General features: G+C 36.4%; 2 protein-coding genes and 1 non-coding gene across 4 annotated transcripts; all 3 read left to right on the forward strand.

Annotated features, from left to right (window-relative positions):
• The first annotated feature begins 7,000 nt into the window (after window positions 1–7,000).
• senp3b (SUMO specific peptidase 3b) lies at window positions 7,001–12,236 on the forward strand. Its single transcript, XM_067451320.1, has 11 exons — window positions 7,001–7,193; window positions 7,802–8,542; window positions 8,922–9,074; window positions 9,297–9,408; window positions 9,541–9,688; window positions 9,781–9,828; window positions 9,926–10,003; window positions 10,910–11,047; window positions 11,226–11,309; window positions 11,434–11,484; window positions 11,775–12,236. The coding sequence occupies exons 2-11, from the start codon at window positions 7,840–7,842 to the stop codon at window positions 11,883–11,885; spliced, it is 1,626 nt and encodes a 541-aa protein (XP_067307421.1). The 5' UTR covers window positions 7,001–7,193; window positions 7,802–7,839; the 3' UTR covers window positions 11,886–12,236.
• Window positions 12,237–12,972: 736 nt separating this feature from the next.
• eif4a1a (eukaryotic translation initiation factor 4A1A) lies at window positions 12,973–18,925 on the forward strand. 2 transcript variants are annotated; one of them, XM_067442954.1, is made up of 11 exons: window positions 12,973–13,043; window positions 14,405–14,453; window positions 14,557–14,689; window positions 15,005–15,144; window positions 15,476–15,644; window positions 15,779–15,888; window positions 16,466–16,609; window positions 16,880–17,017; window positions 17,109–17,198; window positions 17,471–17,550; window positions 17,632–18,925. In XM_067442954.1, the coding sequence occupies exons 1-11, from the start codon at window positions 13,021–13,023 to the stop codon at window positions 17,774–17,776; spliced, it is 1,221 nt and encodes a 406-aa protein (XP_067299055.1). In that variant the 5' UTR covers window positions 12,973–13,020; the 3' UTR covers window positions 17,777–18,925. The 2 variants fall into 2 exon arrangements, with proteins under 2 accessions (XP_067299055.1, XP_067299056.1); XM_067442955.1 differs by lacking the exon at window positions 12,973–13,043 and adding an exon at window positions 13,050–14,180.
• LOC137089049 (small nucleolar RNA SNORD10) lies at window positions 16,672–16,808 on the forward strand. The gene has a single exon (XR_010907635.1). It is a non-coding gene; the product is annotated as a small nucleolar RNA SNORD10 (small nucleolar RNA).
• Window positions 18,926–24,224: the final 5,299 nt, after the last annotated feature.

Consider the following 24,224-nt stretch of genomic DNA (forward strand, 5'->3'; position numbering starts at 1 on the left):
CTTCACTCCGCCCTTGATTAATACCTCCCCTTCATTACCTGCTGGATTTATGCCCTCTGTCTGTTACGTCACACTAAAGGTGACTGTTGTGTTTCTCCCCAAATTTGACAATCGTGTAGATTTTGATATTTAACCCTACACTGTCAGAAAAAAGTACATTGCTGTCAAAACCAAAAAGGTACTAATATGTACCTTTAAGGTACTAATATGCACTGTAAAAGTAGGCCTACTGATACGTACCTTTTAAGTTAGAAATATGTAGGCCTACCATTTAGGGGTTTTACAAAGATGTACCTTTTCACTTTTGTACCTTAAGGTACCACTCCAGTAACAGCTCTGTACCTTTTTTCTGAGAGTGTAGCCATTGGACCTTTTTAATCATCCTGCATGATTTCAGTAAGCTATAAAAAAAAAACGTTAAAAAGGATCAAACGCTGCATGTCACTGGGACATTTACCTTCACATATCCCCTGTAGGCTACTTGAAACCTACTTTTTTATGATGCTTATTTAGAATTATTTAGAATATTAGTTGACAACATCATGGTGTAGTTACATTTTACTATTCACTATTCACTATTTTAAATATGGTGCTATCCATTGAGTTTTAGATTGTGGTGATTATGGATAAGGTCCAGGAAATGTGGGCTTATTTTCTTGTTATAGGCATACATTTGTTTTTGTTTTAAATTAAACGTGTTGAAATAGGCCTACAGGGCTTCAACAACTGTTTAATGACAAATGAAAATAAATGGGTGTGACAGGAACCTTATTAGTACACTCAGTTTTAAGGAACTCTTATGGAGTCCTGCATCACTTTGAAAACAGAAACTATTTCCCCAGTGCCCCTTTCAGTCATACCTCTCTGATCCTGTCTTTCCAGTTTGACTAGATATTTATGGACTTTCTTCTTGTCACAAAGACTCATATGCAAATTATCATGTGGAATCCAGCATTAGATTACGGTTTGTCAACCTATAAAATCTTCCTTTAGGGTAAAAAGACGTTTTCCTGTCAAAAAAAAAAACATCACTTCCTGTTTCTGTATATACTGCACATATTGTAAATATTGAAATATAGTGGGTTTACCTTGCTAACTTAACCAATAGAAAAGTGTTATATACATTCTTTTCTTTTTTGTTTTATTGTGACCCACTAGGTTGTATAAAACTATCTGCAACTTCACTGCATATAGAAATATGCTTATTAAGCACTTAATGTATGCAATCATTGCCATCAACCAAATTATTTGTCAATAATAAATGTATATAATAATGACCCATATCAATACGTTATAACAGATATTTAACAGCTGAGTTTGGGGAAATCCCATTTATTGTAAATTGATTGAGTCAACTGCATGCTGCAACTCAAAGGACTCATTATTTTGTCCTGTGCAATTTGTTTTTCATTCTTCCTTCCCATCATATTATGACTCAGACCTAGAAATATACAGCATGTACTTAACTATATAGGAACTTAAGACAGGAAACTGTTACTGACAGCTTATACAAGATCACTAAAAAATAGATGTGTAGACAGAAGAGTGCCATATTCAAAGGATAGCCATTTTAATGCAGCCAATGACATCCTACTCTATAACCTACTAAAATGTAACTTTTTGAACCCACTTAATATCTGAAAACTAGATATTTATTTCAGAAAAACTAAATTAGTATTAGTCTGGAATAAAGGTGTTTACACAGCTATAGTTTCTTTTTGAAACTCATTCATTTTGCGAATCCTTCCATCACATAATTTAATCCAATATTTCTATGTTAACATGTTCATCTTCATATGAATATTTTTCATTGTGTGTGTGTGTGTGTGTGTGTGTGTGTGTGTGTGTGTGTGTGTGTGTGTGTGTGTGTGTGTGTGTGTGTGTGTGTGTGTGTGTGTGTGTGTGTCTTTTTTCAAAAATATACAACATTTCAGAAGATACAAATGCTTTGCATATAATGCTTTGAAGAAATCCATTACATCATGAAACATTAATAAACTGTTTAACATCAGGTATCGTAAGATGAACTTCAAAGATGAACTTGACATTCCTATCAAAGATATTGAAGATTGAAGAGAAAGGGGAAGAAGAAAATAACAAAAAAAGGGTATACATGTGTACCCAAATTAAATAATAATAATAATTATTATTATTATTATGATAATTTGTTGCATTTATATAGCGTTTTTTTCTGGGTCCTCAAAGCGCTTTACATGGAAGGGGAGATCAACCAGGATGATGCGACGGCAGCCATATTGCGCCAAAACGCTCACCACACACCAGCTGATACCAAGTGATTAAGCCAATCAGAATAGGGGGATAATTAGGAGGCCATGATGGACAATAGGGCTAATAGGCAAATTTGGCCAGGGTGCCAGGGTTTTCCGAAGGACATCCTGGGATTTTTAATGACCACAGAGTCAGGAACTCGGTTTAACTCGGATTCTTAATTTAATTCTTAATTTAATTATTTGTAAATGACCATAGTTCTTATTGCTTTGCGGTCTCAGCCTTGAAATGGGTGATATTGGGAATCCTATCAGACCATTTACATATGTAGAACTTTCCTATATTATAAGATTGAATATAAAAACATGGCTCTTTTCTATTTCTTTATTTCTTTAAAATAGTTTAAGTATCCATTTTACAAAATACACAACATTCAGAAAGATTGTTTTTATATCTTTTTAAAAACTGGTTTATAAACTGTATGTATAATTGAAATAAAGTATATTTCATGACCTTGATTATTAACACAGTATTTATTAGTCCAAATGAATCCCCAATTAATATTCCTAAAATAGACATTCCGAAAGTATTTATTTCTAAATGTTGCAGGGCAATGAATCAAACTTCTAAAAAAATATTTTTGCATTTGCTGTCTTTAATATCAACATCATTTAACAAACTCTTTGAATTTTTCTGAGGTTCACTGATGCCTTGCAAAAGTTGAAAAAACTGGTGGTTTTGCATCAAATACAATACTATATTCTCATGGAGATATTGGAATACAAAATGTCTTTAAAAATTCAGTATATTTAAATAAATACATACTTCATTAATTGTGTGACCATTAGACTATCATTTTTAACCCAATTGTAGAAGATAGATTATATATTTATTATATTTAACAATTGTATTATTCCATATTATATGCAATATTCTAATTAAATAGTGAGGCTTGTTTTTACATATAAAATTGAAGAAAGTTGAAGAAAAGATTGTGGTACATCTAATACTTTTGCAGGATAGATTAGGAGAGCAGGGGCGAAAGTACCATTTTTCAGAAAAACTTAATTTTAAAATAATATATTTTAAAGAGATATATATAATATATAAGATTATAAAAAGAGATAACATATATCAGAGATATATGTTTGCTCTGGTCAATAACTCACAAGTGTGGTCTATCAATAGCAGGTGGTATTTTGTACAAATGCAGAATGATAACAGTATAATTTTACATTGAACATAAGATGCAGATTTATTACTTTTGACCCCATCAGTTGGGACGAAAGTAACACACAGGTGGGTCAAAAGTAACACTACAATATAAGCTAGATTGTTATACTCTTGTTTTTACTAAATATACCTGACTATGACCTTGTTAATATGTAACTGCAAACATATTTTGTAGCTATACTTTATCTTTGCAAAAAAAAAAATACATTTTCATTTTCAATTTTAAGTTTAATCAAATTTTTCAAATATAACCTGACAATACAAACTTTTAGGTTTAGAATTTTTTTTTTTGTGCAATGTCAATCTATTTGATAATTTTTTCTTCAACAATATGAACAATATGAAAATTAAATTAAATGAGCATGATATGCATTATATATATAAAAGTAAAGTCCTGACATTTAAACATGATTTACTTTCATACTGAAAAACTCTGAAAAGACAAACCTTCAGGATGTGTAACAGCAATGAATAATCTGTAGAGTGATCATTACTGTGACACAAGAAACACAACTTGTAATTAGAAAAAAAAGTACCGCGTCAGTAATTTACTTTTAATTTACTCGAACAATCTGTAGTGTGTACACTCTTCAGTGTTCATTTAAAACTGAAGATTTTGCTGTGGGGTTAAAAGGGTTAAAGGGGTTAGATGAAAAAACCCACAGAGGAAACCGTTAACGGTAAGCAACTGTAAATTAATTTACGGAAAAGTACCAGAGCTGCCTGTAGATTATCGTTAAATCAAGGAAAAAACAGTAATGGACTGTAAATCGTAACAGTCAGATTTACCAGATGAATCAAGATATTTTCACTGAATTTTAGTGCAAGTTAATAGAAAACAGTTGTGCAAAGTCAGTAACTGATGAGGACAATAAATATTCAAATGAACTGTGTTTATGTGTTGTTGCACAAGATGATATAGAAGATATCTTTTAGTTGAATTTATTAGTTTTGTGGGTCACCATTAGCCTGGATGCCAGCCGAACTTTTAGGTCGGGCAGTTCGGTCTGGCCTTGCTCCACTCTATAGAGGAGTAATTACTCTATAGAGGAGTAATTATCCCGGGCTTTAGACGATGATGGACAGATGATCAACAGTAACGTAATCATGCTCGTCATCAAAGGGGCTTGGATTATATTTTTTCGAATCCTGAATGGAGAGCTTGTTTGTATCTGCATCACCTTCACAATTTCTCTCAGAAATGATGATCATGTTGGGTAAGTACTCTGTGTATCATTCAATTCTTTTATTTTTTTTACAACACCCACCGGGGGGGGGGGGGGGGCTTGGGGGGTAAAATGTGTGTTATTTTGGCAAGGATGCCTGCTAAAATTCGCACTCATGGGTCTATATATCTCATAATAGTCGCTTCAACCCGCGGACATAGAAAACAACCCACGGGGGAAAAAAACGCGGACTTGGCAACACAGTGCAGTTGTTTGTTGACATTTGACAATGCGTCGCTTCGTTGCTCTGATTGGTTAGGTCTATCCAATTGATGTCGTTCCTGGTTCGGTTGAAACACGCCCCAATCACAGCCCAGTGGAGCAGTTTCAGACTCATATTCTGACTAGAATTGAGTGCACGTCAGGCTAGTTCACCATTGTGGTGAAGAGTAGAGCCTGTGCTTTAGTCCAGGAAGAGCAGAGAAACATTGATGATATGTTACCTGATGCTTTATTTAACGGCAGTAACTGTGTTTGCTGATGCAGTTATGAGCCGTTTGTTGAGTAATTTATCACATACGTGTGTGCTATTGCACAATGAACCACAAAGATTGAAGTTAAAGTCATGTTTCTAAATTATTTCACTACTAGAACTTACATTTGTGAAATGACTCAAATGAAACAAGTTTACAGTAAAAACACTGTATAAATACTAGTTTTAAAATGAGAACAGTTTCAAGCTATCAGTTTTCCAAATGAAAAGTTATTTCATGGTATTGTTACGGTAAAATACTGTAAAAAAAGGAGAGCTGTATATAAACAGTAGAGGGCTGTATATTAACAGTACATTGCTGGCAACCACAGCTGCCAGTAGATTACCGTTATTTTACGGCACATTTTTTTACAGTGTAAATTACTTCCTCTCAAACTGGGATACCTTCAAATTAAAGGGATACTATTGTCTTTAAGTGGAAAGAGGGTGCAATTTTTAACATTTAAAGATAAATCTGAAGCTTCAGAAAATGTATTGATAATTAGTATTATATATTATATATTAATTAATTAGTATGATATATTAGTATTATAATTGTATTGCACCAAACCCATCTGGTAGATTTGCTGCCAAAAAGCTATTTTATAGTTTTATCCTGACCACACAATCCAGTCCCTTTTGACTTTCCAGTCGTGTCTGACAACTGAATGTGCTGGAGGTTTTTTTTTGTATGAGCGAGGAGGATTTTACTTGAATCCCTCCCAAACAACATGTGGTGATGTAGGGGTTGTTTGATTTTTTTTTTTTAGGCTTTCTGACCCCAAGACTCAACTAATCTGCGATTCTCTATCTGTGATCTATAGAGACTCTTTGTGCACTCAAATGTTCCTCCTCGCCATGCATTAGGACAATATACACGTCCTCTTTCAGGCAGATTTGTAACATATTTAGTTAAATGGAGCTTAATTATTGCCCTGATGGGGAAAATGGGAATTTTCAATGCTTTAGCTATTTTCCTACAGCCGCTTTCTATTTTGTGAAGCTCAACAATCTTTTTCTGCACATCAGAACTTTTTGGTTTCACTCATTGTGATAAATGATTAAGGGAATTTGGCTTTTATGCCTCCTTATATTTATACTCCTGTGAAACAAAACATCCCAGCTGGACAATTTCATGTTCCTTGTCACCTTGGTGTGCTAAAAAATTTAAATATTAATGTAAATATACTTCAGAGATATTTTACTCATCATTTAAAATTCTAGGGGTACCAACAATTGTGTTATTTCATAATGTGATTTACCCCCCATTGTCAATTATTTTACTTAAGGTTGGATTTTTTAAATAAAAGATCAAAAGGATAAACAATGCAGATTATTTTTTTACAGCCATGTTTGATTATATTTACCAGGGGTACCAACAATTTTGACCACGAAAAATAAATAAATACATAAATATACATATATATACATACTCTGGGTCGGTGCATTTTCAACCCAACTTGGGTTGTTTTTAACCCAGCATTTTTTAGAGTATATATATATATATATATATATATATATATATATATATATATATATATATATATATATATATATATATATATATATATATATATATATTCCCTATACATAAAACTAAAGTAACCATATTATGATCAGAAAATGGGGTTTTTTGGTTTGTTCACTCATTTGAAATTAGCTAGAAGTCAATCCTGGATCTCTTAGATAAATATTTGTTATTCCAAGTAAACTGGATTTGATGTGGATTTTTTAGTCTCCATATGTCACAACAGCTTAAATGCAGACAGAAATGAGTATCACGTTTATGCTTTATTTCGCCAGTATCTGTAACGCTCATACACCGCAACGCCATTACATGAGGCTAATGATGTCATCAGTTGCGCGCAGCAGCTGTTCGTGGTTTCGTACAAAGAACGCGACTGTATTCATTGATTTAGGTGGATATCTTCGTAATGCACAATTTGGTTTATTTGCCCCAAATTCGTAGAAAATAAAGGCAAAGCTGCCACGTGTGTTTTTAACTTACACTGGTGTAAAACTGCACGTAAAAGGTGAGTGATATGTGGATATATTTCAAGAGACTGTGCAGTAGGTAGCTGTTAGCTCGTCAGCTAATTAGCGAATTTGCACATGCCAGAGAGCGAAAACTACCAAAGCAACCGTAGTTATTTCGCTTATAACGTCGTTGCAAAACACACACAATATGTGTAGTTCTCAAGATATGAAATGACTATTAAAAGCCTTTGATTCGCATGCTAGATATAAATCTGTATAGTGTTATCCGCTCATTTAGTTGTTTATAGTAGCATTTTGCTGTGCATGAAAATATGTGCAAATTTAATGAATCACGTTTTATTAAACATCCACTGATTGTTAAAATATTGTGAGTGTATATTATAATACTTGCTTTCTGTCTGAAGTTTTTTGCTCCTTTGTATTTGATCCTTTTAAATAAGAGTCAACGAGAACAGTATGCAAAAATATATTTATTCTACTGCTTTATATCTAAATTGTAAACTTTCCCAATCCCTATATATCACACAAGACCAGTTATCAGTCAGTTAAAAGTAACACATCTGTGTTATGCAAATTATCTGCCTGCATCGGGGGAAAATTAAGGGTACTGAATATACCTTAATTCACATTTTCACTCTTGTAGACTGCAAGCTGGCGCAGGTAGCAGGTTGCCAGTGGACTATGAGAGACAGTGGTGGAAGCCTGGCTCAGAACCGCTGGCAAGGGGAACTCTCCTTGACTGTGAGCCAGGAGGCCAGCAGTGTTGGGGGCATGGGAGGTGGTCTAATGGATCCAAACTCCCCTCCCAAAGCCACCAGCCCCATTCATCTCAAACTAGGTCACAAGGAGCGAATCTGGACTGGAGAGTACATAGAGCCAGTAGAAGTTGATGAAGAGGTTGGGTTTGATGAGAATGAAGAAGATATGGAGGAAGAAGAAGAGCAGGAAGAGGAAGAGATTGATTCTGAATGTGCTCCCTGGGAAGAGAAAGATGAAATGGATGACTGGCAAATGCCATTTGAATCACAACCACAAGTCATGCTCGCTAATAAATATTGGCAGCAAATGTCCTCACATGAAGGGAGGGCCAATTTTCAAGCTAAAGACTTTCCAGAGAATCCCTTCCAGATTCGACTTCATGGACTTAGGCAGCAAAGACTGAAGCGCTGGCGACGACTACGGTCTAGTGCGAGGTTACGCAACCGGCTTGTGCAGAATTGGAAAATGTGGAGACAGCGGGCGCAGTGGGTCGGCACCTTAGGGTATCGACGGGCAAGGAGGTGGCGCCAGTACAGCCTTTATGCCAGCAAGAGACGAGAACTGGGATGTGAAACCTTGAGCTCATCGCAGACAGGCTTGGAGACATCAAGTGGTGGAGAAAAGGGTGAGACTTTTCCTTTTCTCATTGGTATTTAGAGCAAGGTTTTTGAAATGGGATCTGTGGACCCCCAAGGGGGCTGAGATGATGTGCTAGGGAGTCTGTCGAAAAAGTAAATTTTTGTTACATTTTTATTTTAAAAAATATACATTAAATTAAAATCAATAATAAACCTAACAATATACATGAAAATAAATGGCTGCCTTTTCATTTTTAGCATAGGGGTTTTCTTCGCTATCATATTTGGCAACCTGTGGCATCTAAAAGATTGATAAACCCTGATTAAGAGTAAATAGAATTAAATATTTACTCTAAGTAAATAGAAATAGAAACTGCATACCTCAAATAAAACTGCATTATATTAATGTTTGTTCTCTCTCCACAGAAAATATATTTTTTGGTCTCAATGGTTATCTTGGGGATTCTCAGTCACATTCAGTAGTGACTGGGGTTCGGGAATATCTTTCTATACCCATGAAGCCCACCACTCAAAAGATGGAGATGGTCCTAACAGAGGAGCACAGGGCTTATGTCCAAGGTAGAACTACTGTTGTCTAGAAGCTGCAAAAACATGTATCCTATGTCATATTATCTCTTTAGGTTATGAAATGGTGGTATGTCTTGTCCAGCATGTTTGGATAATATAGGTTTAATGCTAAGATTGTAGGCTAAAGTGGATGTAATAATCCTCAAAGATTTCAGTGTTAAAAATGGGCAAAATGTTCTAAACTCTGCATGCATGCATTTATTTATTTCTCAGGTCTTCTTGACGAATACCTCCGAAAGTATGGAAGTCTCATTCCTGTACATCCCGATGATATTGTTGAGGAACTGCAGGGCATCTTCAATGAGGACTTCTCTCAGACTCACAGGTCTGACACATGCACAACCTTAAATACGCTCTTTTTCTTTTAGTTCTTTGTGCATCTATTGTGTATCAAATAGATCAAATAGAATCTTTAGAAGTTAAAAATTTTTTTTTTTTCTTTACCATGTGCCCACAGGAAAGTTGTGGTGCAACATATAATTCAGTCCTACCAAAGATCACCAGGGACTGCCATGGTGAAAGGGTTCCGGGTGAATTACAAGCGCCATGTTCTCACAATGGATGATCTAAGCACCCTCTATGGACAGAATTGGCTTAATGACCAGGTCAGTTTAGAGTTCTACATGATGCATTTAATTATTTAAGTTTTCTCAGTCCTGCCTTATGCACACATTGTTTTTTCATCTGATTTCTTAAGGTCATGAACATGTATGGAGACCTTGTGATGGATTCAGTGCCTGAAAAGGTGAATATGTAATTCTTCTGTTCTGCCATACAGTTCATTTGTATTGACTGACATTTTTATTCATTGTTGTATTAAATGGCATCTCATTTACTTTTAGGTGCACTTCTTCAACAGTTTCTTTTATGACAAGTTGAGGACAAAAGGTTATGATGGAGTGAAAAGGTGGACAAAGAATGTAAGAGAATTGTAAACCTCAGTTTAAAAAAATAATTTCTCTTATATTCATCAAGGCTGAATTTATTTGATTTAAGCTGCAGTCCGTAACTTTTTGCGCTCTAGCGGGTAATAAGCAGAACTGCATGTGTCTTGCGTAAGAACATTGCAGCCAGAGTTACTTTTCTCTGTTTATGTCTATGGTGAGCCACGCAGGGACTGTGCTCCTCCTCAGTGGTTCCTACCAGACCGGTCTGAAAAAGTCCCAATATAAACACTTATTATAAGTGTATTAAATGAATTCAGGGAAAGACATAAACACGGTTTGGAAAATGGGTTAATTTTGTACAATCTCAGTATATAATTTGTGCAAATTATGAACACAAAAAAAGTTACGGACAGCATCTTAAAAATATTGTGTAATATTACAGTTTAAAATAACTGTTTGCTATTGTAATATATTTTAAAATGTAATGTATTCCTGTGATGAAAAAGTTGTTTAGCATTAAATCTTCCGGTTCAGTCTCCAGTGTTACATGATCCTTCAGAAATCATTCTAATATGCTGATTTGGTACTCAAGAAACATTTCTTACCATTCTCAACGTTGAAAACAGTTTAATATTTTTGTGTAAACCGTTCAAAAGAACAGTATTTATTTTAAATTTATTTAAAATAACTGTACACTAACTTTGATCAATGTAGTGCATCATTGCTACATAAAAGTATTGATTTCTTTAAAAACAAAGCTAACTAACCCTAAACTTTAAAAGATACTGTTATGTATATAATGAGATCATCAGTAGTAGGATATAATGTACTATCTGATGATAATCTCGTGGGTCTATTCTTCAGTGCTAATCCTTAAAGCAAATCAGCAGAACGTTTCTTGTTCTTTCTTTTATTAACACAAGTTCAAACATGTTTTAGGTGGACATCTTCCAGAAGGATCTTTTGTTGATTCCCATTCATCTAGAAGTGCACTGGTCGTTGGTCTCTGTTGATATTAAACAGCGCTCCATCACATACTTCGATTCACAGCGAACTCTTAATCGCCGTTGCCCCAAGGTATAAGCCTCAAAAATATAGTTTTATGTACTATATAGTACAGTCAAAAATATTCTCCACAAAAAAAAAATATTTTACATATTTGTGCAATGTCTAAAACAATATTTATAAAATCTTAACCTTTGTTTTTATGTTTGAAACTAATCTAAATAAAGTGACAATATTTTCCCCTCCACAGCATATTTTTAAATACCTGCAGGCAGAAGCCATGATAAAAGACAAAAGAGACTTTCTCACAGGGTGGAAAGGCTTTTTTAAAATGGTGAGTGGTGAGGTAGTACTTGTGATTGCTCATTGTTCAAAGTTTTTGTTTTAGTTTTTTAAAGGGTTTTTTTTTTTTTAACAATTATCTAATGCTGATTTAAAGCCTGTTTTTTATTTTACAGAATGTTGGCAGACAGAATAATGACAGTGACTGTGGTGCATTTGTTCTGCAGGTATATACATACACCATCTTCTTAAAACTGACCATGATCTGGGGTTTTATGAGTGGTTAATAAGATTTAGATTAACACAATACAGTACATTTATATCTGTTTATCAATAGTAAAATCTAGACTTAGGTGGGTTGACGTGTTTAACATGCTTCATCCAAATTACGCCGATCTGTATTCCACAAAGGCATAGAGAAATGTTGTGAGAATAACTGCTGTTTAGATATCTTTCCCTCAATTCTACATGCAAGTTTTAACATTTATTTCTCGCTTTGTTTCCAACTCCTCTTTAGTACTGCAAGTGTCTCGCATTGGGTCAGCCCTTCAGCTTCCGTCAGCAGGACATGCCCAAGCTGAGAAGACTTATGTACAAGGAACTGTGTCATTGCAAGCTCTCACTGTGATATTTGTGTAAAGACTGCACAACCAGTGGAGGAAAAGATACATTTGTCCAAAAAGCCTGAGAGACTTCACAATGAGGATATTTCATCCTCACTCGTGTTTATTTTTTATTTTGTATGACCTTTTCAGTTGGTTTCATACTGGAGCCCAACATCTTGACTGAGAGATCTGAGGTTATCAACGATTGACAGCATGTCTTGCCCTTGTGACATACTGCCTAAATGGAACATTCTGTTTTTGGTTTTGTATTTGTTCTGTGCATAAAGATGAGAGAATCTCATCCTGATGTCCTGATGCAAGTGATGAATCCTGTCTGCAGTTCTGTTTTTAATAAATCGTCTTATGAAAATAACGATCTGGGAACTCATCAGAACACTACAATTGTTATTCTTTTAGTCACATTGCAATTAATAATGTGCTATTTTGAAATGGCTGGGATTTATAATGGGAGGTTACTGAATTGAGAAAGTGAGAAAGATTTGGTATTCTCATCATGTTATTGCTGTGTTAACCCTTATTCAAACTTGAAATAATCCCAGCAAGTTAAATATATATATATATATATATATATATATATATATATATATATATATATGTGTGTGTGTGTGTGTGTATTTGTGTATGTATATATCTCATGTCTCATTTCAAAGCATATTGATCTGACCTATTGAATGACACACTAGTAACAATAGCTGTGAGTCATAAATTACTGACTTGCAACATTTATGTACAGGAAAACAGCTCTTGGGTAATCAGGGAAGGGTTCGCTCTGACTATATTTTCTGGAAATGAGCAGAACTTTTTTATGTTATTTTACTAATAGAGAATTGGTTATTTATCATGTAAAAATGTAGAATCTTGAAAATCAAACATATTTCTTAGAGAAAAGACAAAATTGTGGTTTATAGAAAATATTTTTTTTCTTTTTCTTGAACTTCCAGCTAGGATTTTTTTTTCGTGACGTATTTAAACAGGCATTTATAATAGGGAGGTACCAATCGTTTCCTGACCAATTGGATGTCACGCTGGGCGGGGCTATAAGATGACTGAACGGCAAACTGTCCAATCAATGGACTTCTGTCGTCGTCACGCTTTAAGTATTTGCGCGTTTCCGCTAGTCTACAGTCCTTTGTAATAATGTCGTCTGAACATGAAGATAGGTAAGGAAACGTTGGCGAAGATTTTTTTGTTTCTATATAAGTAATCGATTTACGGGAAATATTTGTTCAGTATTACTGGTTTCACATTATTTGTTTGAAAATACAGAACGTTTGTCTTTCATCAGCGTTTAAAAAGCTAGCTTTATCAGCCGTTTTGTCACGTTCGTTCGCTCTCTGTTCCCGCCTCGTGGGAATTATTCAGAAAAGTGCGTTTTTCGCCAGGTGGTACACGTACCATTCGTTTTACTTTAGATTATACCGTTAATGTTTATTGGAAAGCTATTTTAAATGTTTTTGGAACGTCTGTTCGACATTCCGTTAGAATGCCGGTTTTGTGACGCAACGTGTCTCACGCGCTTGTTCAGTTCCTCGTGTGACCGGCGCGTCCATGCGGCACATGGTCGCTCCCTTATCCTCGTTTTAAACAGATTACATACATTTGTAACGTTTATGGTAATATACTTTACATGATACCCCCGTATTAAATGCCATTTAATAGTAAATCTGTGTTTTGTTCGCAGATGTAGGCCTACAAATGAGAATATGTAGGGCACATGGCCTTTCCTGGGCTAGACAATGGAGCGATCTTGCGGTGTAGGCCCAAGGCCTATTCTCACATAGGCCTCTCTTATTAAAATGTTCGTAAATGTCACAGATGCTTTTTATTATAACTTTTTTTTGTAAAGAAAAGGTAAATCATTGTCGTCTGTGAAACGATTAATTGTATAATTTGGCTCTAGATGTAAATATCTACATGGATTGGAATAATACTGAGTTGACTCGCGGTCATTTATACTCTTATAAGAGTACATTGCAATGATCGATGTTTCCGACGTATTACCGGAGCCACGTTGTTAATGGCGCTGCCTGAAAATGGCTGCCTCTTGGTCATTTTCTTGATTTACGGTGTCAGTTCCTTAAATGTTGAATATCGCTATGTATAATGGACATAAATCGTAATCCCAACCGTCGTGACATACGTGGAAGCAAATGAGATCTTAGGCAGAGTGACAGCATCGGTAATCGTTCACTTTTATTTTATGGGAAATTATCTAATGCAAGCGAATTGTGACTGAGGCTGTCATTCTGACTAACTTTGTGTTTTGTTTTTTGTTCCACAAGTCATCATGAGTCTGAGTAAGTTTTAATTTTACTTGAACCCTCTCATTTTTAATGTTCTTAAACATTTAGCAATATATTAATGTATGGGATGTTTGTGTGGCTGAACCCCCAACTGTTATAGCGACCTGAGTGACTGAAGTATTAAATAAAATACTTTGCACACATCCCCACTGTGGGGAGCATAATTGTGAAATTATTTTTTACCTCAAAGCTGTGCTAATTACAGCCTCTCATTTTAGACCCAGAGACAATGGCCCTGAGGGGATGGAGCCAGATGGTATCATTGAGGTTGGTGTCATTTAGAGCCATTTAATTTCTTAAATGATATTGATTATAATAAACAATGTATTTCTTGCTTATAACCTCAAGCAACCTTTTTTTTTTTTAACAGAGCAACTGGAAAGAGATTGTCGATAGTTTTGATGATATGAATCTGCGAGAGGCTCTTCTCAGAGGAATCTATGCTTATGGTTTTGAGAAACCTTCTGCCATTCAGCAGAGGGCAATTCTCCCTTGTATCAAGGGTATGTACAATGTTATTTTCCCCCCCACCAACTCTGTGTAGTCCTTTTTAATTATTGAATTATAAAATCAGTTTATTCATGCCCTTATCAACTGGGCAAGGCTGTGTCTGGCAGTGACACATAGACCTATATCTGGTAAGGGCAGATTAAATAAAGCCTATATTCATCCCAGTCAACTCAACACAGTGAGGCATAGACTGTTTCATGGTATGGGCACAAGTGCTTTCCTTAGTACGTTTAATAATGCAGTCCCTTTTAAGCTCTGTGATTTTTAAATGGCCATTGGTAAATATTCTGCCATTTTTCTGTCTGTAGGTTATGATGTCATTGCACAAGCTCAGTCTGGCACAGGAAAGACTGCCACGTTTGCAATCTCCATTCTGCAGCAGGTTGATGTGGAGCTGAAAGCTACACAAGCCATGGTGCTGGCTCCTACCAGAGAGCTGGCCCAACAGGTGAAAAGCATTACTCAATCAGGTTTGCTATAGCACGCAGGTTCTGTCTTTTTGTCTTCTGTGTCACCAAATGAAGTGTGGAATGTGAGCTTTAGTTTAAGCATGTCCCCTATCATCTGGGCAAGGCTGTGTCTGTCAGTGACACAAAGTCCTATATCTGTTAGGGGCAGAGGAAATGAAGTCCGTATTCATCCCAGTCAGCTCAGCACAGTGAGACATAGACTGTTTCATGCTATGGGCACAGATGCTTATCATAGTTATAATTCACCAACCATTTTGTTTCATGAGCATAGGTGGTTTTTGTTATTGCTAAAATGTCTGTCTTCCTCAGATTCAGAAGGTGGTCCTGGCTCTTGGAGACTACATGGGGGCAACCTGCCATGCCTGCATTGGTGGCACCAACGTCCGTAATGACGTTCAGAAGCTTCAGGCTGATGTGCCCCACATAGTGGTTGGGACCCCTGGCCGTGTGTTTGACATGCTTAACCGAAGATATCTCTGTAAGTATAGATTATGGGCACTTGTTTGAGACCTGTACTAGCTTTTATTTTCTCAAATTCCTGCAAGGCATCACAGGTTAGTTGTAATCTGCATGCTTAATGTCTTTAAAATTACACTTGTTGTCCTGTTACAGCTCCTAAATATATAAAGATGTTTGCGCTGGATGAGGCAGATGAAATGTTGAGCCGTGGTTTCAAGGACCAAATCTATGAGATCTTTCAGAAGTTGGCCACAGATACTCAGGTAAGCTAATGCATTTCAGTTTACAATATTCTTGGATCCCACACCAAAGTTCCCTCTCCTGCCAGCTTTCTATGCTGTTTTGGGAATCATGATCTTTGGTAGAGAAATGTAACTGCTCTCCACTATGACTGGGCTCGTAGGTCCCTCTTCATGACTATTAAGCAGCTAACACTTAATACCTTAACAGTTGTATTGCAGTTTTAACGCTGGCATAGCATTAACCCCCATTTTCTTAGACTTGGGTTTAAGCCTCTAGTCCTAGGCTAAAATGGAAGTTTGAGCTGTTTTAACAAAGCAACATAGTCATTGCCACTTTTTGTTTCCCAAGATGCACCAGTAATTAATGCATCTTTATAAAAGATACAAAATAACCTAATTAAACTGAATCTTATATCTTGCCCCTTTTTGTGAACCACAATTTCCTCCACATCACCATAATCAGTTAAGATGATTGCTGTAGATTTGACCATGACTGAATTTGTTACCTTTTCATGTTCTATATATCTTTGGGTTGTGGTTGGTGACTTTTTTACTGATTTTTGTAAGCTGTAAATCTTATGCATGGTTTCTTTCCCAGGTGATTCTTTTGTCTGCCACCATGCCTCAGGAGGTGCTGGAGGTGACTACAAAGTTCATGAGAGATCCTATTCGTATCCTAGTTAAGAAAGAAGAGCTGACCCTTGAGGGTATCCGACAGTTCTACATCAATGTTGAGAAGGAGGTGAATGAGGAATATTTATTTAAAGCTTTTTATTTGCAGTTCAGGTTTACAGTTGTAATGCTGTTTTGTGATGATCCCCATGCGTGTCAACTGATCCCAGACTCTCTGCAGTGCTCAATGTCTGATGAGCGTTTTGCTTGGCAGTGCATTTTGAGCCTGTAGGATTCTGGGAACATGATCTTGACTTAAGTCTGAAAATGGCACCAGTTTGGCTGAGCAGGTTTTTTTTCTTCTATTTTCTTTGCTAAGCTGTTTTCCTTTTGTTTTCAGGAGTGGAAGTTGGACACATTGTGTGATCTTTATGAAACCCTGACCATCACTCAGGCTGTAATCTTCATCAACACTCGCCGAAAGGTGGACTGGCTGACTGAGAAAATGCATGCGAGGGACTTCACTGTTTCTGCACTGGTGAGTGATGGTAATGGGTTGTGGTGTGTGTGTATAGATGGATATAGTTTTTCAAAATGGCTTAACTTTTTTTTTTGCTCTGACTTCATAGCATGGTGACATGGAGCAGAAGGAGAGAGACGTCATCATGAAAGAGTTCCGTTCTGGCTCCAGCCGAGTCCTCATTACTACTGACCTGCTGGTAAGCAGCCTTTCATCTTCCTCTACTCTCAGTTCTGTCACACCAAGGATCCCTCTTCCACCAGCATTCTGTGCTGTGATGGGAATCAAGTTCTTTGGGAGATTATTCCTAACTGCTCTCCACAGTGCCTGGGCCGTCAAGTCCCTCAACACGACTATAAAGCAGCTGACATTTTTTTTTTCCAAACACTATTGTTTGTAATTAACTTGGGTTTGCTAGTTGACTGCTTTTTAGGTACGTTGCCATTCCTGACTTTACTCCATTACTTTCAGGCTAGAGGCATTGATGTACAGCAGGTTTCCCTGGTTATTAACTATGACCTCCCAACCAACCGGGAGAACTATATTCACAGGTGAGTCTAAAAGCTTTTTCTGTGGTTGTCTGATTTGTACATTTGTTCCTGTTGTGTAGTAACGGTAATTTATTTGTGTAGAATTGGACGTGGTGGACGTTTCGGCAGAAAGGGTGTTGCTATCAACATGATCACCGAAGATGACAAGCGCACACTCCGAGACATTGAAACCTTCTACAATACTACTGTGGAGGAAATGCCCATGAACGTTGCTGATCTGATCTAAGACCCTTGCCTCACTTTTTTTTTTTTCCCTTCACTACTTTTTTTTCTCCCCTCTTTCTCATTCCAACCCACATCCCTTTTCATGCAAATCCCTCACAAATCAAGTACTGTTGATTTTCTGAGGGTGTGATTTCATAAATCCAGTATGTTGTCCACATCATTGAATACTCAATTACTCAGAATGAATACTTAATATTCATAAGGCACATTTAATCTTGCCCATTTTAAATGGTGCCATCTAGTGATCAAGGAGGTGTTGCAGGGCTTATTTGCATGTGTGGTGTAAATGTTAATGCACTGACTGGCATAATGGATTGAAGACATGCCCTGCTTTTCTTGATTTAGTGTTGGTTTAGCCATATTTGAGATGTGACTATAAATTCAAAGTTTTCTTTTGTGGCACAAGGCAAAGGATGTAAACTATATGACGATTCATGTTTTATATGGAGGATTTGGACTTTTATTCCAAATTGCAAGTCCCTACCAATTTTCCTTTTTCTGAAGCATCTGAGTTGGTTAAGATATGCTTGATTTAAAAAAATGCTTCAGTCCAAAAGGAAGTTGGTCTGTGGAAACAAATCTGATTCTAGAATTGAAATGTGGTCAAGTGATTTCTCAAGCTGTCCAGTTCTTCTGTTACATCTTTTGTGTTGTCCTGTGTGCGTGGCTGTAGCTTTTTCAGTTTTTGTAAATAGGCTTTACTCTGGCGGGATGAGTGGCTGAAGGCATTAGAAATGAATTTGGAATGGTTGGTATGACTGGTTAATAACCCACCATTGTATTGCCTCAGATTTTCTCTGCATCAAAGTCCTATTGAGGAGTGTTGCTCCTATAACCTACCTCACCAAACTGTGTTGGAGGGGTCTAAATATGTAAAGGACCAAACTGCAGTAGTAGAGTATATAGAGATCATTATGTCTTCGTATTGTTCAACAAAAAAAAAGCCTGTCTTTTGTTGGGTGGGTTTGGACGTGGGGTTTACATTTGGGGTGGTCAGGGCTATTTTTTTAAAACAAATTTATTACAAATGTGATAATTATTAACCTTTTTGAGACAGAAGCCATGTATTAAATCTTTTCTACATTGGACTCTGTATAGTATTTATTTTAATGGTCTGAAATAAAGGTATTTCCCATTTTTAACATGCTAAGTTGCCTCTCATTGTCTTTTACAGTAAATTAACTAAATCTGTTAAAATAAAAATGTGAATACATTAAATGTAATACATCCATGCTGTTGTCCTGGTTGAGCTTTCAATTTTCTTTTTAATGCAGCAAACATCTTTGATTCTGAAACAACCACTGTTTCTGTCCTCTGGCTGTTTTATAATTTGTAGGGTTTGATAACGGTTTCTGTATTCTTTACTTTTTGGTAATTGCATAAACTCAATAGATGGATGGAAATCTTAATTTCATCAGAAAGATCATTAATTTGGGTTTTAAAGATGGTTTCAAACAGTCACTGGTTTGGAATGACATGATTGTTTATACACAAGAGGAGTGAATAATGACAACTTTTTGGTGTACTAACCCTTTAACAAAAATGAATAAACTGATAGCTGCATTGTTGTCAGTAATGAAACAAATTAGGTTTACACTGTATTAAAAAGTCTGAACAATTTCTAGTGACTGCTCAAATTAAAAATTCAGTTGGCCAAAGTGAATAGTTTGAGAATTTATGAAATTTAATTCACAGAAATTCAATTTGGCCAACTGAAAAAAATAGATGTGATCAGTCACTAGAAAATGTTCTATTTTGGAGACCTTTTTTTTTTTTCCAGTGTATGTAATAGTACTTATTAACTGAATGTTTTAAATACAAAACTAGGTTTATGTTTAACGTCTAACTTATGTAAATCAATCATGTGTTTTCTCTAACTCAGTGGTTCTCAAACCTGTCCTGGAGTACCACCAGCTCTGCACATTTTGCATGTCTCCCTATTTCTGACATCCATTTCAGGTCTTGCAGTCTACTAATGAGCTCATGAGTTGAATCAGGAGTGTTAGATGAGGGAGACATACAAAATGTGCAGGGCTGGTGGTACTCCAGGACAGGTTTGAGAACCACTGATCTAACTGAATTATCACAATTAACATTGACTTGTTGATTCTAAATAATTTAAATAAATACATATAAAAATATGATGTTGTAACAATCGATTCAGTTCGATTTGGTGAACTGTATTTAGTGCTGTTGCAAAACATAAATGAAAAAATGTTTCCAAGATGATGATGATGTCAATTATAATTATTACTATACTAAGTTTTGATTACATATACTTTATATGGATGTGTTTGAATGTATTTTCATCCGCCGGGATGATAGAAATGACGTCATTACGTAAAGACGTAAAAGAACCGGTGATCCGGTTTTTTTAACCGGATCGAACCGGATCATTGAAACGAACTGTCCGAAAGAACCGGTTCGCGGAAAAGAACCGAACTTCCCATCACTACTCTCAACATCCTTCTGAGCCGTATTCGCCAAACTCTTGCCGGGCCAATCACATCGTGTATTGTCGGCGGGCGGGGCCATAATGACGACGGGCGAGTTGCGTTTGTGTGCTTCTAGTAAACGGCGGTCTTTCGAATCAGCTTTGACCGCGACTCTGGAGTTAAGGTTTTCTCTGAGAAAAGAACAAAGAACGGCACTGAAGTCATTCTTAAAAAGGGAAGATGTTTTCTGTGTTTTGCTGACCAGATAAGGCGAATGTTTAATCTATCAACGAGCTCTGCTTCACCTTCGTTGCTGTAGTTGGTTGTAGCGCTATCCTATCGCGTGCAGAGGGAGTTTGAAAGACAACCGTTTATCCCGCCCCTCGGATTGAGCCCTGTATGGTGAGTTTCCAGACCAAACATCTTGATGTGGGTCTGGCTTGTCAGGCTACTAAAATGGGAAATCATATCGCTTTCGCTTAACATTTTTTACAGCTAATCACATTAACTGATCCTCAACACTTGTTGACATTTAACAATGGTTTTGATTGTCGAAGTTTTTTACGGAGGACAGAGCAGATGTTACATGAAGCTTGCCTTGCCAGAGAAGTAGTTAGATAACATTCATCCATCATTAATAAGAGTACTAAAGCAATTATAAGTAAGCTTACCAACAAAGCAAAGGCTTATGAACAAATTAAAAAAGAATAATTTAAAGAAGAAACTTCGATTTTCCTGAAAAGGGTCATTTTATGTAGAATGGCTGGTTAAGCTAAAATGGGCTACACACACACACACACACACTTTTACACAGATTATTATTTTTTTGATGTTCTAATATTAAACAAACAAATATTTGACAAGCATACATGCACACAAAAGACACTAATGCACAGAACAAACACAAACCTATACAACATGATCAATTCATTTTTAATTGCATCTTTTCTTTCTGTTTAATGAAAAAACATGTATGGTGTTGTTGTAGCACACTAAAGACAATAGTGTCACTTTACTGTTAAAAATAAAATGATTTAAGATTATTAAAATGATTAAAATGATTTAAGCCAAAATGACCTGTGTTGTTCTCTTTCTATATAGCCCATTTGACCTTAATGCTTTGACTCGAGAAGGTGCTAACCTGCTAATACTCCTAACTCTCATAATTTTAAAACAATTATACTTTTTCACATTTAAAATCTATATATATATTTAATAAACCCATGCTAATTTATATTTTTTTTTTAATTATTAGATCTCACTCATAGCTTATTTGATGGTATTAAGTCATTTACCAAAACGTCCTTTTTAGCTGACTTCAACCTTATTTTAACTGAAAGCGACTTGCATATCTTAAAATATGTCAGTGGCATTGTTTTGTCTCAAGTTTACACACAAGTAATATTTGTGCTAAGGAACGTTTATAAATAAAATATAAAAAAAGCTATTTAAATGTTCTGATTGAATTAAGGCCTAATCCTGGTTTATTCTAAACCCTGTCTGTGAAACTTCAACGTGGCCTTAATGAGATATTTAAACCCTAAATGTTTATAAATCATTAGGCTGAATCTGGTGCCCATTTTACTGTGAAAAACCCATTAAAATCGCACCTTTTGAAGCTTGAAGCAAGAGATAGCTCTAAAAGCTCCTTTAATGGCAAGTTCTAAGTGCGTCCACAGGAGGGCAGATATGTACAGCATCTGCATCCACAGCAGAGAAAGGAGCTTTCAGCTGTGCCACAAACTCAGGATGCATACCAATCACATCAGACTTGTCATTCCTGCACACGGGATGTATTAGGAAATGTTCTATTCACACATATGTGCCAATAGTTATCCGAACTCTCTGAAGGCCTGTGTCATTACAATTCCACGGCTGCAACTTTTGATCACTTCAGCGAGATCGCTTCACCAACATCCCCTGACATAATACCCTGGCCCTCATTCACCTGTCCATCACACAAACACTATGTTAATTCCCGCATCATGTACCCCTGTCCCACGTCCCCTTCATTCAATTCATTGTACCAATCCCCTCTTTTTCCTGCCCTTTTATACCCACAGCCTTCTTTTCCAACATTCTTCCTCCTATCACAGCCCTCCGTTGGAGGCATAACAACCTCTCCCCTCCATCTCGCTCAGGGCTATACACCTTATGAGAAATGTTTTGATTGTGTGCTCAGTGTAGGTGGCCCTTCGAAAAACTTTCACTGTCTGCATGGTAACTACACCCCCCCTCCCCCATGCCACTTCCCCCTCTCCCCCTGCTGGGCGCATGATTGTGGGCTCAGGGATTATGCGAGCAGGAGGCTCGTAAAGGGCCTGCCAGGGTCTTTCTGTGCAGTGACGGATGGCTAGGAGTCTGAAGCCTCCATTTACATAAGAAGGGAGAGAATAGAGGCCCCATTCACTCGGTCTGTCAGGGAGGACTCAGGGACAAACTGCACTCTCCAAGTTGCCCTCTTCCCCTCTCAGTCTCTCTTTTCTTCTTTATCTTTGCCATTCTCCCTTCTCCTCAAGCTTTTCCTCATCCGTCCTCCTTTCTTCGGGCCATTGTAATTTATTGTGAACTCAGTCTCTTCATTTTTGGGCCACTTAATTTTTCCTATTTCAAATCAAAATGTCATATTTGTCCCAAATGAATTACATGCACTTAATTGTTCATTGTTTACAGAATAAAACAACAACAAAAAAAATTAAAAAAAATAATCTTATACACTCTAACTTAAAGGATATTTTGAATGACAAATATTGTTTTTTTTTAAAAGCACCATCATTCTTAAATTTAAATTATCTAAATGGTATTTCAAAATCATAATAAAAGATATATCATGCGTGTAGTAGGCTATGCATTGCTTCACAGTGATCAAGATATCATTAAAATGATCAGGATTCTCTTTTGTTGCTTGAAATGACTGTAGGTATTCGGATGATCAATAAACCACATTGTTTGTTTCCTAAAAAAAATAATTAGTTTCTTATAAGATATATAAGATATATTTAATAGAAGTTAAATTTTAGCATATAGTATCCATAAATGCTCAGTTTTGGTGATATAGCGTAAGATTTACAGTCATTTAAAATAATTCTTTATTACAAAGCTAAAGATTATTTATCTTATAATTCTACAATTGGCGGGGGGGGGGGGGGACGCACTAAAAGGAAGAACAAATAAGGGAAAACAGTCTAGACGCAGTATTTATTTAGTTCAGTCAGAGAACTCATGTTGATTCTCTTTTTACAGGTTCATTCAGGTAGCCGTGTTTGAGCAGCTTAGAGCCCATGCAGCTGAATGGGTGGTTATCTTTTGTGCGCGCTTTGGAAAAACAACTGTGTTGTAACTTGTTTTGGACATACATATTCAAACCCATGAAAACACTGGGTTTTAAAAAGCAATACAATAGTCAAAGAGAGGCATGTGGAGCACATGTGTATGCAAACATCAGGTCTTTGAGCCATCTCTGTTTGGTTGTAGGGGCTACACTTAACATTTCAAAAAAAAAAAAAAAAAAACCTTTCTGAGCTGTCTTGGTGCTGTCACAACCAAATTGGGCCAAAGAAAGGCACTCTACGTAAAGAGGTTTACTGTTAGTCCAAAAAACGTTTTCTGGACATGGTTCTAAGAATGAAGCCCCACAGTTTGTGGTTTGATTGGCATAAAGGCGTAACTGTCAGTCACGAACAGAAGCTGCTCACATGGTTCACAAAGCACCTGCAAACTCACAGGCACTCACACCTGTGTCTACAAAAAAGAGAAAGAAACAACATAAAGCTTTGCAGTTTGCACCCACACCTTTTCTCAAGCAGTTACACAAACTAAAATCCCACACCTATAGGCTAGACGTTTCTGACATTCAAATGCAATAAATTGTCCTCAAAAGGGAGTTATGGCACTTCGCTGTACTTAAAAAACCTACTAACTACTTACATATTGTGTGTACTGTAAAGAAGCCTATTTTGCACAAATGGTCCCAGAAAACGCACAAGATTTGAACAAACTGAACCCTGAAACCCA

Source organism: Pseudorasbora parva, chromosome 1 (assembly GCF_024679245.1).
Source record: "Pseudorasbora parva isolate DD20220531a chromosome 1, ASM2467924v1, whole genome shotgun sequence".
In the NCBI taxonomy this organism is placed as follows: domain Eukaryota; kingdom Metazoa; phylum Chordata; class Actinopteri; order Cypriniformes; family Gobionidae; genus Pseudorasbora; species Pseudorasbora parva.

Bases quoted from the DNA above. Each gene is read 5' to 3' on its own strand.
- senp3b (XM_067451320.1), top strand. From the start codon at position 7,840: ATGAGAGACAGTGGTGGAAGCCTGGCTCAGAACCGCTGGCAAGGGGAA. The intron at 8,543-8,921 runs GTGAGACTTTTC...CTCTCTCCACAG, and splicing joins ATCAAGTGGTGGAGAAAAGG to AAAATATATTTTTTGGTCTC. The intron at 11,310-11,433 runs GTGAGTGGTGAG...TTTATTTTACAG, and splicing joins GGAAAGGCTTTTTTAAAATG to AATGTTGGCAGACAGAATAA.
- eif4a1a (XM_067442954.1), top strand. From the start codon at position 13,021: ATGTCGTCTGAACATGAAGATAG. The intron at 13,044-14,404 runs GTAAGGAAACGT...CTCTCATTTTAG, and splicing joins TCGTCTGAACATGAAGATAG to ACCCAGAGACAATGGCCCTG. The intron at 16,610-16,879 runs GTGAATGAGGAA...TTTTGTTTTCAG, and splicing joins ACATCAATGTTGAGAAGGAG to GAGTGGAAGTTGGACACATT.